Source organism: Montipora capricornis, chromosome 10, assembly GCF_036669925.1.
Source record: "Montipora capricornis isolate CH-2021 chromosome 10, ASM3666992v2, whole genome shotgun sequence".
In the NCBI taxonomy this organism is placed as follows: Eukaryota; Metazoa; Cnidaria; class Anthozoa; order Scleractinia; family Acroporidae; genus Montipora; species Montipora capricornis.
This window is the reverse complement of record NC_090892.1, coordinates 4,915,487-4,932,986: the sequence shown is the minus strand read 5'-3', so window position 1 is coordinate 4,932,986 and position 17,500 is coordinate 4,915,487. Positions and strand designations below refer to the sequence as shown.

Sequence of the window (17,500 nt, the reverse complement as noted above, 5' to 3'; positions counted from 1 at the left end):
AGATAATGTTCGTACTTTTAAATTAATCTGTCCTAAATGTCGCAACTAATATATTCTCTGTTTGCTCTTGTTGACATTGTAATAATTTTTTTCATATTTTTTTCATTTTGGGCTGGGTTGGGTATTCTAGTTTTGAGGGGTCGGGTTTTTGGGTGTTTATACCTTGTAGGGGACTTAGAGTCCTATTGTATTTAACACCCACCTTAAGGTGAATCTTTAAATAAATAGAAATAAATAAAATTTCAGTACTTGGAGCCAAATTCATGGAGGTGGTGGTGAAGGGCAAACAGTGGCAGTTGACTGTTTCTACAGTGAGAGCTGGTCAAGTATAGACGTGATTACATCCCATCGATGGCTTATTACGGTTAATTTTCATTAAAATGTTCTTACCGGCTTATTGTTCAAGAGAACTGCAAAGATCGTCAAATGATTGCATTCGCAGGTAGTCACGCGCAAATTCGATTCTTGGTCCACACGCTCACATCCTCGCGTGAGCCACGCTCTTTTAGGAAGTCCTATTTCCCAGAAGACGCACTGTCCAGTCGTGTCATTGCTCTGAAATTAATATGAAGGAAAGGCGCATAAAATAAATGTTTGTTTTTTTGTAAAAACACACTTTCAGATAAATCTGTGGCCTTGCAATGCGCACTGCACTCGTGCGTGCGTGCGTGCGAACGAATGATACGCTCCGGTACGTGATACGATATGCCACGTAATACGATGCCTTGATACGTTATGTTTATGAAGCAAAGAGGACACTTTTAAGACATTGATGCAAGGTAAATCATAACTTATGTGTATCGCACGCAAGAAACACGCTACACGATCAGATGAAAATTCCAGAGTTAAAGCAAGAGTCCATTATCCAAGAGTAAGAATCTAGTATCAGGTTTGTCTCCATCAGCGTCAGAAAAGTGTTTACGGGAAAATAAATAATAGACCAAGTGTTGTACCCAATTCAAATCTCTTGGGGTTAAGATGCTTCGTGTATTGTATTTGCATTACAATGTAGCGTTCACATTTAAATGATATGGAAATACCAAAAGGGTTTGACTCAGGTACAACATTGAGATAGCCATATTTGGTCTATTGTTTATTTTCCCGCAAAACTTGGTTTAAAAATACACACTAAATAGACCATTTTACATTTGTGTGCTCAGTTACCAGGCCTTTGAATAAAAACGAGGGTGGAGTTGAACACCTCACTGCTTCACTACTTTTCTTATGTAAATAGAAAGTCGTTAGCATTACAACAACATGATTTACATAAGAAAAGCAATGAAGTTTGTATCAAAGCAAGGTCAACTCCAGCCTCACTTTTATTAAAAGGCCTGGTAACTAAGCACACAACTGTAAAATCGTCTATTTGGGAAAATGTTAATCTTTGGTGATGGAATCTTGATTAAAGCAACTTGGAAGGTTTTTCTTTAGCAATACAATTTCCTCATTAATGACGATTACCTTGTCAGTATGATGGAACACAAATTTTATTGGCGCTGTTGTTAAGTTGGTGGGACGTGGAAATATTGTTGCAGAAATGATATTTGATCCGCTCGTTATCCTCTGTGTTCCGGTGTCCTCTTTACTAGCGCTTTCTTTTCGAAGGCCAAGGATCTTGTTTAAAGTTTTGTAGACAATAACTGAAGCTTGAATGGTTGAATTCGGGGAGAGTGCTTCGCGAGGAATTGATATTGATGTGCCATAATCCGAAAAATTGACGAATAGCTAAAAAAAAAAAAAGAATAATTGAAAACAGAGAGTGTTAATTTTATCTCAAGATGAAGGTTTTCTTTGAGAGAAAATCCAACACGACCCATTGACTGGCTGATAAGTCGTTCCCAGACAGTAGCCCATCAAATAGAGATTCTATCTATCCACACATATTCACCCTTTCACGAGTATAATTAATTCTAGAACGGCCTTTTCCCGCAAAAAATTTCAGATTTTCCACCACGTTGGCAAAACGCGAAAAAGAAATTCCAGCGTGATAGGTGTTTGTTGGATTATATGACCATATCACTGTCATAGCTGTGTTTCGATTGGGCTTTTAACCTCGAAATCCCCACGAGAGGCGGTCTATTAACAACTATTCGGGAAAGAGTTGATTCCGAGGCCCAATATGAAAGATTGAGGCTCCATTTGATGGGCTCAGGACCCAGGCCTATTCCCAGCGTTGGTACTCAGGTCTCCTCCTCTCTAAACGATTTTTCTATAAATTCTGTCTGTTTTTTCAATCCCTAATCAGAAATATCTGGCTCAACGAGAAGCAAAACACTAAAATACAGTGACAATTGGCTTAAAATGTATCTCCATCAAGAGTGTTAAAAGCTCACTGCCCAGTTTCCGTCAGCGCGAACTTCTTACTCTGGAAAGACAGCAGCGTGCCGAGTGCAACAATATTGAACGGTCCAACTCGTCTCAAAGAAGTAAAAATTGTGCAAATATACCCTGTGTCTATCGGAGGAGAAGGGAAATTTAGGATCAATGCTATGCTCAGAGGAAGAGAGAGCTGTAATAAATCGTTTGGAGACCGTATGGGTTGATCACCTTTGTTTTGATTGTTCGTCAATACGTAGCCCTATTTTAGCTCAGTGGAATACGATGAATGACGAGGCTCACCTTCTGTCTCGTTTTTAAGCGATCGGCCCTGAAACCAATGTTCTTTGACAAAATTACCAAACTGGAGGAGTTTTCCAAGTTTTCAAGATGACCCATGAGTTGAGAAGCAAAGTCATCCATTACCTTTAGAACCTCATCAGTTATGTCATCTAGCACCTGGATTAAGAGTGATCAATTAACATAAAAATCAATACGTTTTGAATGGAAGCTAAAGGTCCTTATTTTTATTTTATGAGGGTAACAAGTGACAGTGAAGCAGAGTTACTTATAAACTGCGTACCTTTTACCCCCGTCCTCCGTCAAGGTTCCGTTTTACGGGTATTCAAAACTACAGCAACACGGATCAGAGGAAAGTCGAAACAGACGTCGATCGAATAAGTCGGGGATCAAACCGATGACCGTCAGCTCAGAACACCACGCACTAACCGACTGAGCTACGGCTGCCTCTGGAATTCCGTTCTTGCAATTACAAGTAGGGGAAAATAGAAAGAAGTTTTCGGTGAAAACTGTTTTTAGGAACTTTTCGTGCTTTCAGTTTTACTCAGTGATGACATTTAAGTTAGCAAGTGATTACCTCTTGCAGTTGGAGCCATAAATTTACATTTTCCTCTTCCAGCAAATTACTCGCTATTTGAACAATGTTTTCTTGGTCTTTTGTAGAGTTGATGGCGCTATTGTTCCTCTCGGAATTAAAACTGACAAGTTGAACAAGCATATCCAGCGAAGATGAAAGTTCATTGCTGGTCATTGTCTCCTCTTTTTGTGGCGTTGTGAAGTTGACGAGTTCAGTGATGAGTGAACTGACATTGGTGTAATTACCAGTTCTGAGATCAGCAACCTACAATAATTTCAGAGCATGTGTTGAGAAAACTTTGAAAGTTCTTGTGCTTTGATTGGAGCGATTTAATCTTGGGCTCAAAAGATCTGGGTATAGAGGATTGTGGTAAAATTCTTAAGTAACAAAGCACAGCAACTACACCTCCTTGCACCCAGTTCCCTATCTTCTCCGGCCCTCAAATGCCACCTTTTGCTTGAGAATCTTACACCACAACAATAGCAGGGAACTTAAGCAACAGGGAGTTTTAGCAAAGACGACGGCTACAGCAACGAAAACGTTAGTCCACAAGATAACTTAGCGCTATCGCAAGTATTTTGCGATTAATCCGTCTTCTTCACTTTGTACAATACAGGCGAACTATCCTGTAACTGGATGGGTACGAACGGTTTTAAAGTCAAAACTGAAAATAACTTTTTCATTGTTATATGCTCACGTTGTCGTCAAAACCTAAAATTTGGTGATTTCGCGTTGTTGTTTTGTGGTGTACGGCGAAGAAATGCACGGAAATTCGTGTTGCACGTGCAGCACGAGCATTTTTCCTTTTTCAACCTATAATATTCTTGCTTTGTGGGGTTGCCGTAGCCGTACCCGTCGTCTTTGCTAAAACTCCCTAACGACAACGGCGACGGCAACGGGAACGTCACAAATTTTTGCATGTTTAGTGAGCAAAAACAATAGCTTTGCACGCTCTGCACGTGCGTTGTTCACTTTTGTCCATTTCTTTGCAGTCGTCTACAAAACAACAACGTGAAATAGCCAAATTTGAGGTTTTATGATGAGCGTTAGCTCTTGAGGATAAATTTTCATTTTCTCCCCTAAATTAACCGCCGTTCCGACCAGTGTCATTTTTGAGGAACTACCACACCCTTGTCATATTAAAAAGGTTGAAATAGTTACGAAGTGATTACAACAACGTGAATAGGCCATTTCCGAGTTCATGTCTGCCTCCTCTTCAAAGCGAGTCTAAGTCTTTGTCATGGTAATTAGTTCTACTTTACATATGAATGAAAACTAATTTTCATAAGAAAAACTTCGCACTTAGACTCGCTTTGAAGAGGAGGCAGACATGAACTCGAAAATGGCCTATTTCTATATTTTGAGATGACGTTTTTGTTGCCGTCGCCGTCGTCGTTGCTTAAGCTCCCTAATTTCAGGTTTTGATGACAACGTGAGCATTCAACAATGAACCGTTTATTTCCTACCTTTGCTTTAAAACCGTTCGCACGCATTCAGATACAGGATAGTTCGCCCGTATTGTGCAACGTGAACAAGATGGAATAATCGCTAAATACTTACGATGGCGCTAAATTATATTTTAGAGTGTCGTTTTCGTTGACGTTGCAGCATTCAATGACCTTGCTTAAAACTTCGTCTATCATAAAAATTAAGAAAGTAATGGTCAATCAGATTTGGTTTGATGACCTGAAGCCTCCGATTGGCAAATATCGTTATCTGATGGGGTTCATTTTATTGCGAATGGAGACTTCTGTTTATGGATCTATTCACTGGCTTTGTGCCATTCGTATCCCTTGTATACCCACTATGTATGACTGTGTATAAGAAAACAGGCGCTGTACTCCAATGATGTTTGTCAAACTGATGTATGTGCGAGCCCAATTTTATCAAAGATCATAAATATTGTTTCAAGAAGAAAAGACCTTTCGCTGTAAATCCGAAATCTGATCTGAGAATGGCGTTGGACCGCTCGGCTTCGGAGTGCTCGGCTTCGGAGTGCTCGGCTTCGGAGTGCTCGGCTCCGGAGTGCTCGGCTTCGGAGAGCTCGGCTTCGGAGAGCTCGGCTTCGGAGTACTTGGCTGCGGAGTACTTGGCTCTGGAGTACTTGGTTGCGGAATACGTAGCTGTAGGGTGGAAGACGCATTTACAGTCATAGCTATACTTGCCACAGCCAATAGGTTTGTCTGAGTACTGGATGGTAGAGATTGGATGGTCGGTAATGAAGTTGTCGGCGATGGCGGGTCTTTTCCTGTGTGCCGAAGCAAAAGCAAAAAATCAGCCTACGTGAAACAAAGAAAACTAACATAGTTAACGATGAATGTACAATAAATGAATAGTCGGTCCATGATTAAGAAAGCCCTCTTCTCATCGTTACACAAGGGATGAGTTCCGCCGGGCGATATTACACACCAGATCAACCTGCCACAGGAGTGCCTAGACTGGTATATACTTCGTGCCAGTATTCCATATAGTCGCCTAGCATATAGTCGTCCATATCGCCAAGTACGTATTACTACTGATCAACGGTACATACCACTGTCCCTATCTATGATCAACTGTCCCTACCACTTATCACCTGTCCCTATCCCTGATCAACTGTTCCTTGCACTGATCACCTGTCCTAAGCTCCGTTCAATTGTCCCTAGCACTGATCAACTGTCCCTCGCACTGATCAATTTTCCCTAGCACAGATCACCTGTCCTTAGCACTGATCAATTGTCCCTAACACGGATCAACTGTCCCCAGATATGATCTACTGTCCCTAACACTGATCAACTGTCCCTTAGCACTGATCAACTGTCCCTAGCACTGATCAATTGGCCTTAGTACGGATCAACTGTTCCTAGCGCAGATAAACTGTCCCCAGCACTGTTCAACTGTCCCTAGCACTGACCACCTGTCTTTAGCACCGAGCGACTGTCCCTAGCACTGATCAATCGTCCCTAGCACGGATCACCTGTCCTTAGCACTGATCAACTGTCCCTAGCACTGATCAATTGGCCTTAGCACGGATCAACTGTCCCCAGCACTGTTCAACTGTCCCTAGCACTGACCACTTGTCTTTAGCACCGAGCGACTGTCCCTAGCACTGATCAATTGTCCCTACCACAGATCAACTAACCCTAGCACTGATCAATTGTCCCTAACACGGATCAATTGTCCCTAGCTATGATCTGCTGTCCCTAACTATGATCAACTGTCCCTAGATATGATCATCTCCTCCTAGCCATGATCAACTGTCCCTAGCCATAATCAACTGTCCGTAACACTGATCAACTGTCCCTAGCTTTGATCATCTCCCCCTAGCCATGATCAACTGTCCCTAGCACTTATCAACTGTTCTTAATACTGATCAACTGTCCCTACCTATGATCTTCAGTCCCCAACTATGATCAACTGTCCCTAGCTATGATCATCTCTCCCTAACCATGATCAAATGTCCCCAACACTTATCAACAGTCCGTAACACTGATCAACTGTCCCTAGCTATCATCTACAGTTGATAAGTGCTAGGGACAGTTGATCATGGCTAGGGAGAGATGATAATAGCTAGGAACAGTTGATCATAGCTGGGGACAGTCGGTCATAGCTAGGGACAGTTGATCAGTGTTATGGACAGTTGATCAGGGCTAGGGACAGTTGATCATGGCTAGGGGGGAGATGATCATAGCTAGGGACAGTTGATTGTTGCTAGGAACGGTTGATCAGTGTTACGGACAGTTGATCATGGCTAGGGACAGTTGATCATGGCTAGGGGGAGATGATCATAGCTAGAGACAGTTGATCATAGTTAGGGACAGAAGATCATAGCTAGGGACAGTTGATCAGTATTAAGGACAGTTCATAAGTGCTAGGGACAGTTGATCATGGCAAGGGAGAGATGATAATAGCTAGGGACAGTTGATCATAGCTGGGGACAGTCGATCATAGCTAGGGACAGTTGATCATGGCTAGGGACAGTTGATCATGGCTGGGGGGAGATGATCATAGCTAGGGACAGTTGATCATAGTTAGGGACAGAAGATCATAGCTAGGGACAGTTGATCAGTAGTAAGGACAGTTGATAAGTGCTAGGGACATCGCATTAAAAGGCCCACATGGAAATATATTTCATCTCAACAAAGGTCTAAATGCACATACTACAGTGTGGAGTGCTTTTTCTGGTCGAAGCTCTTCTACTTCGCAAGAAAATCATGTTCAAGATGCTCGGCCGGTGTGGTCTTTGAGTCATGGACTTACCGTCGCTTTTCTGAATATCAATGGAGTGCATTCCATCTATTATTTTCGGCGTCCAGCACTGGTATGCACAGTATTCCTACATGGTAAGATCAAGAGAACTAAATGCCCATGTGCTTATTATTCCAACTCCAGCGCCACATTCCATTGCACGCTTGAAGGTGATCTAGTGTTTAAACTAAATCCCGGGCCTGTGAACAATGGTCATTGTACCCAAAGGCGACACGCTTCTATAGACAGGCGGGTACTGCAATCAAGACGTAATCCATCCAACTTGATCGACGTAAACAATCTGTCTCGCGGGATCCCTGTGATTTCGTATCGCATCAACGACTTGCCGATACGTTCTCCACGCTGTCGGAATATCAACAACCTCAGACCTGTAAATCGACAACTATTTGAAGATAGAAATACCAAACAATCAAACAATCTGTCTCGCGGGATCCCTGTGATTTCGTATCGCATCAACGACTTGCCGATACGTTCTCCGCGCTGTCGGAATGTCAACAACCTCAGACTTGTAAATCGACAACCATTTGAAGATAGAAATACCCTGCGTTTCTGTACAATAAACGCACGATCGCTCAATAACAAGGCTGGTGATTTCATTGATTTTATCTGTGATTATAAACCAGATATCGCATCAATAACAGAAACGTGGTTCCACGAAAACGAATCTGCTGCTAGAGTTCTGTGCACCCCTGCAGGATACAATCTTCTTGATTACTCAAGAACAGGACGACTGGGTGGTGGCACTGGGATAATGTTCAGGGAGGATATTAGCGTTTCACAAAACGCAGCTGGGGAATTCCAATCATTTGAATACTCTGAGTGGAACATAACATCAAGAAGCCACCGTTTTCGTTTGATCATCATCTACAGACCACCATACTCTGATGCCCATCCAATCACTACAGGTGTGTTCCTGACTGAATTCTCGGATTATCTAGAGCATGCTGTACTCTGCACCGATCAACTCCTGATTTGTGGTGATTTTAGCATCCATGTTGATGTGTCTGAGGACCTTGACGCATGTCGGTTTCTTGAACTCTTGGACAGTGTTGGGTTAGACCAGCATGTTTCGGTTCCCACACATATAAGTGGTCACACCTTAGATCTCATTATAACAAGAAACTCCGACCAGTTGCTTGTTTCTTCTCCGTGGACTGATTACTTATTCTCTGACCATCTACCCGTCCACTGTAATATCCAAGTTGAAAAGCCTTTGCTGAAGTCGAAGCGGATATCCTTCAGGAAACTGAAGTCGATTGATATCAGTTCTCTGCGAGATGACCTGTCAAAGTCAGACTTATGCAGCAACGCCATCGACTCTCTTGAGCTAAATGATCTTGTCACCCACTATGACGAAGCTCTATCATCAGCTTTGGATCGTCATGCACCTCTCATTAATAAGACTGTGACAAAAAGACCGATCGTTCCCTGGTTTAATAATGAGATCAAGACAGCTAAAAGGATGCGCCGCCGAGCTGAACGGAAATGGAGGAAAACGAAACTTCGTCTGGACTTCCTCGACTACAAAGCAAAAAAAAATCGTGCAACCTTTGAGATGAAGAAAGCCAGACAAGAGTTCTACACCGACTTTATAGCAGAGAATAGCCATGATACACGCAAGCTATTTCGTTCTGCAAAAACACTCTTCAATCATGAAAGTGAATTACATTTTCAAGGCTACTCAGATAGTAATGCGACGCTTGCTAACGATATTGGTAACTTCTTTATCAAAAAAGTCGATGTAATACGAACTGGACTAGATACCGCAGCCGGTAACATCCATTCAGCGGACGAGATGTTTCCCCGAAACCCTGAGATCCACAGCCTCTTTCAGGACTTTAGAACTCTCACTGATAAAGAAGTCAGTAGTCTTATAACAAAAGCAACCAAGAAGACCTGTTCACTGGATCCTATGCCAACCACCCTTGTTGTTGAGTGTCTTGATGTTTTGCTTCCTGTACTTACTAAGATGATAAACCTGTCACTTCAATCTGGGTGTTTTGCAGATAGATGGAAACACGCTGATGTCCACCCAAAGCTGAAGAAACCAAAAGCTGAAGTCATCTTTCCTAATCTTCGTCCCATAAGTAATCTCACATTTGTCTCGAAACTGACTGAGTGTGCTGCATTTAGTCAAACTCACAAACATTTGACCATTCACGACCTCTACCCGAAAGCCCAGTCATCGTATCGTGAGTGCCATAGTACCGAGACTGCACTTCTCCGCATCAAGAACGACATTCTTATGAACATGAATAGGCAGCACCTAACCCTTCTAGTTTTACTAGATTTAAGTGCTGCCTTCGACACTGTAGACTATGCGATATTGTTAAACCGTCTTAAGTCAGATTTCAAGTCGTATCTATACCAGCGCTCCCAGTCAGTGTCGATCAATGGTCATACATCTAAAAAGTTCGAAGTGAAATGTGGTGTCCCTCAAGGTTCCTGCCTAGGTCCTCTTCTCTTTGTTCTTTACGCCAGCAAGCTCTTTACTATCATTGAGCGACACCTCCCCCAAGTCCATGCGTACGCCGATGATACTCAGCTCTATGTTGCGTTTAAACCCGATCCCGAACATGCCGCCAACGCAGTGGTAGCCATGGAAGCGTGTATCAACGACATAAGAAAGTGGATGCTGGCTGATCGTTTGAAGATAAATGATGACAAAATGGAATTTTTAGTTATTGGAACTAGGCAGCAACTGGCGAAAGTCAACATTGATTCGATCAATGTGGGAACGGTGGAAGTCTCCTCGTCTTCTGAAGTCAAGAACCTCGGATGCTGGCTCGATAATCAGCTCAAACTAAACAGCCACATCAATCGCCTATGCAAATCTGCCTTCTTTCACTTGTATAACATAAGAAAAATTAGGAAATTCCTCAGTCGTGAAACCACGCAGATCCTGGTCAATGCCCTTGTCACGAGTCGCTTGGACTATTGTAACAGTATACTATATGGTCTACCAGCCACCGAACTTTACAAACTCCAATGGGTACAAAATTCAGCAGCAAGACTTATTTGTAACGTAGGGCGTTTCGATCACATTTCCCCCTCCCTTAAAATGTTACATTGGTTACCCATTAAATTTCGTATTCAGTTTAAGATACTGCTCATTACTTTTAAGACAATCCATGGTCTTGCACCAGCGTATTTAATTGAATTGATCACCCTAAGGACTCAGTGTACATATAATCTTAGATCTACTAATGAGCTTCTTCTTCAGCCTCCTCGAGTAAAAACTCTAAAGACATTAGGTGATCGTAGCTTTGTAGCGGCTGCACCAGCTTTATGGAACAAATTACCACGTGCAGTCCGCTATTCTCAAAACATACAAATATTCAAGAAAGCCCTTAAGACTCATTTATTTCGGAAAGCTTATAATTTACAGAATATCTGATCAAGTATGAATTTATAGTTAATATTATGCAATTTTATAGTTGGAATATTAATTAGCTTTAGATTTTTCCATTTTTCATGTAACTGATTTGATTGTAAATAGTAGAATTCTAGTTTTTGTCATTGTAAAGCGCACGAGAGCATCTTCTCATGTATCATGCGCTATAGAAGCAATAAAATTATTATTTATTATTATTATTGATCATGGCTAGGGACGGATGATGATAGCTAGGGACAGTTGATCATAGCTGGGGACAGTCGATCAAAGCTAGGGACAGTCGATCAGTGTTACAGACAGTCGATCATGGCTAGGGACAGTTTATTATGGCTAGGGAGAGATGATCATAGCTAGGTACAGTTGATCATAGCTGGGGACAGTCGATCATTACTAGGGACAGTTGATTAGTGTTACGGACGGTTGATAAGTGCTAGGGACAGTTGATCAGTGGTAGGGACAGTTGATGAGTGGCTAAGGGACAGTTGGTCATAAGTAGGGACAGTTGATTAGTGCTAGGGACAGTTGACATGGCTAGGGAGAGATGATCATAGCTAGGGACATTTGATCATAGTTAGGGACAGAAGATCATAGGTAGGGACAGTTGATCAGTATTAAGGACAGTTGATAAGTGCTAGGGACAGTTGATCATGGCTAGGGGGAGATGATCATAGCTAGGGACAGTTGATCAGTGTTACGGACAGTTGATCATGGCTAGGGGAGATGATCATATGTAGGGACAGTTGATCCTCATTTTCACAGATCAAGTTATTTTTAGACGGGTTCTTAAATGAGATTTGGCCTCCACAAGTGAACCGTTCTCAGCTCCATTAGTAATAATTTCTCATGAAAGACTTGTGATACAAAAGGTCTGGTTTCGCAAGAAAATCAATCTAAAAATAACTCGAACTGTGAAAACGCCGTTCCACAAATACAATGAAGTTGTACGGTCCTATAGTCATGGGCTCTTGCCTGCTATTAATTAATCAACGAAACGAATGAAGCAGGGAACACAAAGGGCACCTTACCAAATACTTGAAGAATTGTGACGCTCACGCTTAGAAAACCTTGAGCTTCCACCGAACAGTTGTACCTTCCGGCATCTTTTTCACGCACTTGCAGAACAACTAGATTGTTTCGTGTTGGTCTGTTCAGCCGTGGATCTGTCTCGGGTATGATTATATGATCTTTTGTCCAAGTAAACCTTCTAAGGCCCCTTAGTAGATTTATATCTCTATCAGTACATTGTAAGTTGAGCCTATCTCCGTTATTCGTGGACAAGGTCCTCTCCGTCTTCAATTGAATAGTTCCAAATACTGTAAAAGAAGTTAACAACAGTGAGAAACCTTGTAATAGCTAATACTTCAGGCAGGCCCCTTAGACTTTAATTTGCGTTAATTGTTAATTTCAGTTTACAGTGTCCCCAGCGCTAGAACGACTAGACACTTGATTAAAGTTCCTTTCCTTTCCTTTCCAAGTCGTGCAATAGCAGTATAACTGTATCTGGTGCCACCGGGATGCGTCACTATCCGACTGTTTTAATCTGTGCCGCAAAGTTTTCAGTATTTGTTCACATAGACGTGAACAGCTAAGGAAATAAAGAGCATTCGAAAACCTTAGCCAGCGTTTCACGTTTATTTTATGCCTTGGATAATGACTTATCCACTGGGTTAAGTCATCCGACCCATGAACAATTTTACCACTACAGCACCGTCCGAGAAATGTTTGCAATTCGATCGTAGCCTGCAAAGCACGCTCATTTTGGTGGGCGAACGATGAATAATCCAAGCGATTGATAATCGCAACAACCATCTTGGATCACAAGCTTACAGAGGTTTGGGGTAAGACAAGTCCCAATTCTCCTTGGCGCGCTTACAAAATAGCCGCAGAACGCGATCTATCGTAGATCGCACCACGGAACGCCTGCTCTGTGGGCTAATTCGATTGGTTTATAGTAGCAGTATAAGTTATTTTTCTCATGATGTCATGGGAGCGACATTGGCGTTGATTGATAAAGAGTTTGTGGCTATGTTTGTGTCTCACTAATCACGAGGGAGTTAAACTCTATTTTTACGCAAACAGTTTTCACACACTTGTAGACAGTTTTTTATGCATGGGCCAGCTAACCCTAAGCCCTAAACCCTAATCTGTAGGTACAGATTAGTGAATAATCTGTAGGTTGCGCTGTTTCCCAGAATCAACCGTAGGCTTTTAGCCAATACGAAGACAGATGGTGACTACAATGTATAATAAAATCGGTTATTTGTTGGTGTTATTGGACCTAAAAGTGTCACAGTCATTTATTAGAATTAAACTAATGTTTCTGTACCAAAAGTTACCAAAAAATGAATATTACATTCTAGGGTACTCTTTGAGGCATAAATTTCGTGCTACGACGCCAAAAATGTACGCCAAAAATGTTCTCTCAGCTCAGGCTCTGATAAGCGCCTGACTGGCACCTGACCAACACTGTGCCGGGAATCTGAATTCGTGTTTGTGATTCTTGTTTCTTGCATGGGGAGTGCTAGTGTTGTTCTTTCCCATGCAAGTCTAGGTTTTGGTTCATTTTAGATCCATCCATTGTAGATTTGGACAGTCCCCTCTTTATCACAGGTCTTTTAAGACGGATGTCTTAATTTAAAACAAAGTCAGTACTGAAAATAATATATCGCACTTTATTCACCTCTTGCAAGCATATTGATCAATCCGTTTGGAATTGAATTAAGTTTAGATAATAAAACGAAGAACTGAAATAATCAATAGTTAAGGAAAACCTCCTAAAGGTCCGTGAGTTTCAACACCTAAAGTCAATGTTCCATTTTGGATTAGGTTAACAGCCCTCTTCTGCCCTTAGAATAAATAATATGTTTTCAGAGGAATGCCTCAGTGACCAATATTCTTTTCTCGTGTTTTGAACAGCAAAATTTTGCAAACTATGTAAACGGTTCCGAGTTTATTGAATTGGGCTGTAGGAATGACTTGCTGCTTCAACGCTTACAGCTCAGTTTAAAATTGTTTACGATAAATAGCCGTACTTTTAATAGGTAAGACTAAGTTTTTGTTCCCTTCATATTTGGACATACAATTGAAAATTGTCCCAAAAAACACAAAAATGTCCACTTATTTCATTCAGTTGCTGAGAACAAATGCTTGTGAACGTTGACTTTTTCATTTTGGCATTTTTCATTTTTTGAGTCGACATGTCTGTATATTGTTTGATCAAATGAATAAATGCCACATCACCATGAAATGGATACCATTTAAAGCTGCCCACAACTTAAAGATAACACAATAAAGTACGGATTTAATAACTTGCTTATTATCTTTGTGGGCTAATTAAAGGAAAACGTTTAACTAGTACATGTAAAACAAATGAAGCCCGCGCATTATATTCTCAGTGTAGTTTCCATCTTTCAGGTGGAGAGAGCTTTTCGATTGGCTACTTGTACACTTCTGTATTACTCGCCGCGATGAAACATTCCCTTGAACTCAGTGCGGTCGCCATGAAAATTGTTCCACAAGCAAGTACTTTATTCTTAAAAGTATCTCGGAACTGACCTGATACAGTGAACGCCTTCTTCTGAAAGCGACTTAAAGGTCTGTTATAGCTTATTTTCAGTTTCTGGGTTCGTGGTATTTACTGAGTATCTCATGGATATTAGTATGTTTTCAGTAAAACGTGTAAAAAAAGTTTACCTGGAGTATGAAATGCAAACGCCAGAGTTAATATTCCCAAATTCAGCATCTCGAAGGTGCCAAATTGGCAGCGACGACTTAAAATACTTCGCTAAAACTGTCCTTCCTTTTACTGAAAGGCGACGTTCCTTTGAAGAGCTGAATATCGTAGTGTATGTCACTTTGGCGGCACGGTGTGTTCTTGAGAGATTGATGGGCTAATAAGCTCTGATGGTGTAGCTCGCAGGGTTACAATATTATGTAATCAAATGATTTTTTGTACCTTGTTACTACGACCCCGTGAGCACATATTGGACTGACAGGAATATAGCATCAGAATAAAACAAAGACGTAGTTTGCTAAAGTAGCTAATGTCCGACTCGTTTAACGTAAAACTGACAGACTTTTTAACTACGAATTTATGACGTCTTAAAATTTTATCTTTTTAATGTATGCGTCATGTTTTGATCCTCTAAAAAACATTCACGTCAATATTTTAAACCTGTTTTGTTAGCTTATTTTAGATACTTTGCCTGAATTATTCCATTTAAGGTTGTAGTTTAAGTGACGTGACGAGAATCTATAAAGGATACCTCTTTCACCGGAGAAAGGAAGATATTATGGCGTTAGAGTAAAAGAGGTCACAACTGAAAGCCGAAAAAACAATAGAGTTGTTTAAACTACCATTCTTAAACCATCGAAATATTTAAAGTTTTCAATGCCGCTAAGACGAATTTGTTGACTTCACTGAGAATGACACCATCCACCTAAGTAAGGCCAAGAGATCATGAGGCCTCATATCGGGATCCTTAAGTGATGACTGCAGTTCTTTAATTAGTTAACGTAAATGCTTGATGATGTTGATGTTCTCTTGTAAGAATGAAACCAAATGGCCCACTAAGATCATCCGTACCTTTTAAAATTTCTCGGGACAATCTTGCACTATTCAGTTGACTGTGAACGCGGATCGTATCATTTTCCGGCGGCGTCGATTGCTGTTTCCTTCCCACGGCGCGCCAACCCAAAGATAATCTTAAAGTTGGGAGCAAAATTGTAGATATTCTTTTAGGGAGCAAACGAAAGGCAACCATTCATGATTACCAAATTTATACAGAAAATAATGAAAATCGTCCACTTCCTCGACACCTTTTAGACGGTTCCAAAATGGCATATCCCAGATTATCAAAATACATTTGCTTTTTTTGACAGATCAGACTTATGCCGAAAAATATTGGCCGTGAGAGTTACTTCTTTTTATAGGTTTTGGTGTGCGGATGCATTTTCTTGAGGTGAATGTGGGGATTGCTATACCCTAATGCAACGCAGCATTCAACCCGTAATCTGACTAACTGGCAATTCAGGAAGTGATTTTTAAATGAAAAAGAGGTAAGCTTTTCGGGTAAAATTAGGCGTTTTTGTTCAAAATTTAAAAATCCAAGAATTTCCCGTTTTTGTACAAATTATATAGTTCGTTCTTTCTCTGGCCTTTTTCCCGTGGATTCCTTTCGTAAATGACTCTGCCATTAAAGTCAGACTAATGTAGCTTAAAATCTTAACGCCCAGTATTTACGGTCTTAGCATTTCGGCCCAAGCCCATGGCCGGAAGCAACTTTAAAAAATCCGGATGTTGGAGTTTTCCTTTCTTTGGACGGGGGAAGGGGTGGGTGTCGAAATAATGTACACCACAGCAGGAGACCATCAAATGCAGCCCTTCTGGAGTACAGTTATTAATAAAACGCCTCTGGTGGGGGTTTATAAGTTAAAAACCCAATCAAAACAGAGCTATGACAGTGTTACGCTTTTACGCCGGTCATATAATGCACCTATCACTGTTAAGCCCCAGGGAGGGAGGGGGGGGGGGTGTCGGGCATGGGGTGGGGATTTTGACATTTTCATTTTAAAAAATTCAAATTCCCCACCCCTGGGACAAAATAGTTGGTCAAACTGTCCATCTGGAGGCAAGCGAAGGTGGTGAAATGTCCTTTGTACGATCAAAATTGCTAGCTTGGGGACGTCACATACGAACAAAATCCCTACCGTGGGGGGGACAGACCTCACGATCAAACTCCCGTAGTTAGCCCACAATCCCTAGAATTGCACGGCTGATTACCCCAGCTCCTCTGCTGCTCATCAGAATAAATGTAGAGTTCTCCTTCTCAGCTATTTTCACCGGGTTTTCCCTGCTTACTTTGAATCTAATCTGCAGCTACAAGAAAGGACAGCCGAATGACAACGTCAGAAATTACAAACTGAACTGTGATGTACAAAAGATCGATACTTTGAAAATTCAGGGGAAAGGGGAAAAGGGGGGGGGGGTGGGTGGGTGCATCAGGGTTTTTTCTTGACGTAAAGGTTTGCATTCAAGCAGGCAATTGTAACAGTCAAAATCATCTCATCAAAACAGAAAGCTACTGGCCTCTCTTGCTTCTTTGGTCCCTTCACTACCAAATCAATAGTGCCACTTATAGATTTAACTGTGTCTGACACCGGTTGCCTTAAATCACCAATGGAGGCCCCTGGGTTAAGCACCTAAATTGTACTATTATATCCTTCCACAGTTGCCAAACCTTACAATCCAGCCTTCATCAGGTATCTCAGCAGTGAGAAATAGGAAAGTTAAAGACAAAAATACCACTCCTAATTCCCTTTTTCACCTTTTCTCTCCTAACTGTTGCCTAAATTTTCAGAGGATGTATATAGCTACAAAAGGATCCACCAAAATATGATACAAGGTCTTGCATACAGTCTAAATCATGAGACATGTGGAACTCACTTTTTGGTGCACCCTTCCTATGAAAAAGAGGTAAATTTTCTCTGGAGAAGATGGAAATGAAGGCAACCAAATAAACCAAGAGGCAACGACTGGCCAATAATTTTGTTAGTAGTTCTTAAATATTGCAGAAAAATCATCCTCGAAAGGGGCCCACCTAAACAGCAAAAAGTTGCTTTGAAGCATATGAGAATAGTCCTGTATGAAACAGAGGACAGCAAAA

At 41.3% G+C, this 17,500-nt stretch overlaps 1 protein-coding gene and 1 long non-coding RNA gene across 3 annotated transcripts in view; one reads left to right on the top strand and one right to left on the bottom strand.

The window, feature by feature from the left end:
* Nucleotides 1–15,643, bottom strand: part of LOC138021581 (adhesion G protein-coupled receptor L4-like) — a 25,193-nt gene extending 9,550 nt beyond the window's left edge. Inside the window, exons 1-7 of one of the 2 annotated variants that reach the window (XM_068868485.1) lie at nucleotides 15,421–15,643; nucleotides 11,861–12,148; nucleotides 5,116–5,441; nucleotides 3,194–3,457; nucleotides 2,620–2,775; nucleotides 1,462–1,725; nucleotides 391–555 (exon numbers count right to left, since the gene is read on the bottom strand). In XM_068868485.1, the coding sequence (XP_068724586.1) occupies nucleotides 391–555; nucleotides 1,462–1,725; nucleotides 2,620–2,775; nucleotides 3,194–3,457; nucleotides 5,116–5,441; nucleotides 11,861–12,148; nucleotides 15,421–15,598 (1,641 nt within the window). In that variant the 5' untranslated portion in view covers nucleotides 15,599–15,643. Of the gene's footprint in view, nucleotides 1–390; nucleotides 556–1,461; nucleotides 1,726–2,619; nucleotides 2,776–3,193; nucleotides 3,458–5,115; nucleotides 5,442–11,860; nucleotides 12,149–14,528; nucleotides 14,823–15,420 lie in introns of those variants that run through there. The other variant, XM_068868486.1, reaches the window with a different exon arrangement.
* LOC138021586 (uncharacterized) overlaps nucleotides 14,297–17,500 on the top strand; it is a 3,664-nt gene continuing 460 nt past the window's right edge. Inside the window, exons 1-3 of the long non-coding RNA XR_011126405.1 lie at nucleotides 14,297–14,429; nucleotides 15,768–15,893; nucleotides 17,195–17,500. The exon at nucleotides 17,195–17,500 is cut by the window's right edge and continues 460 nt beyond it. This is a non-coding gene — a long non-coding RNA (uncharacterized lncRNA). The remainder of the gene's footprint in view (nucleotides 14,430–15,767; nucleotides 15,894–17,194) is intronic.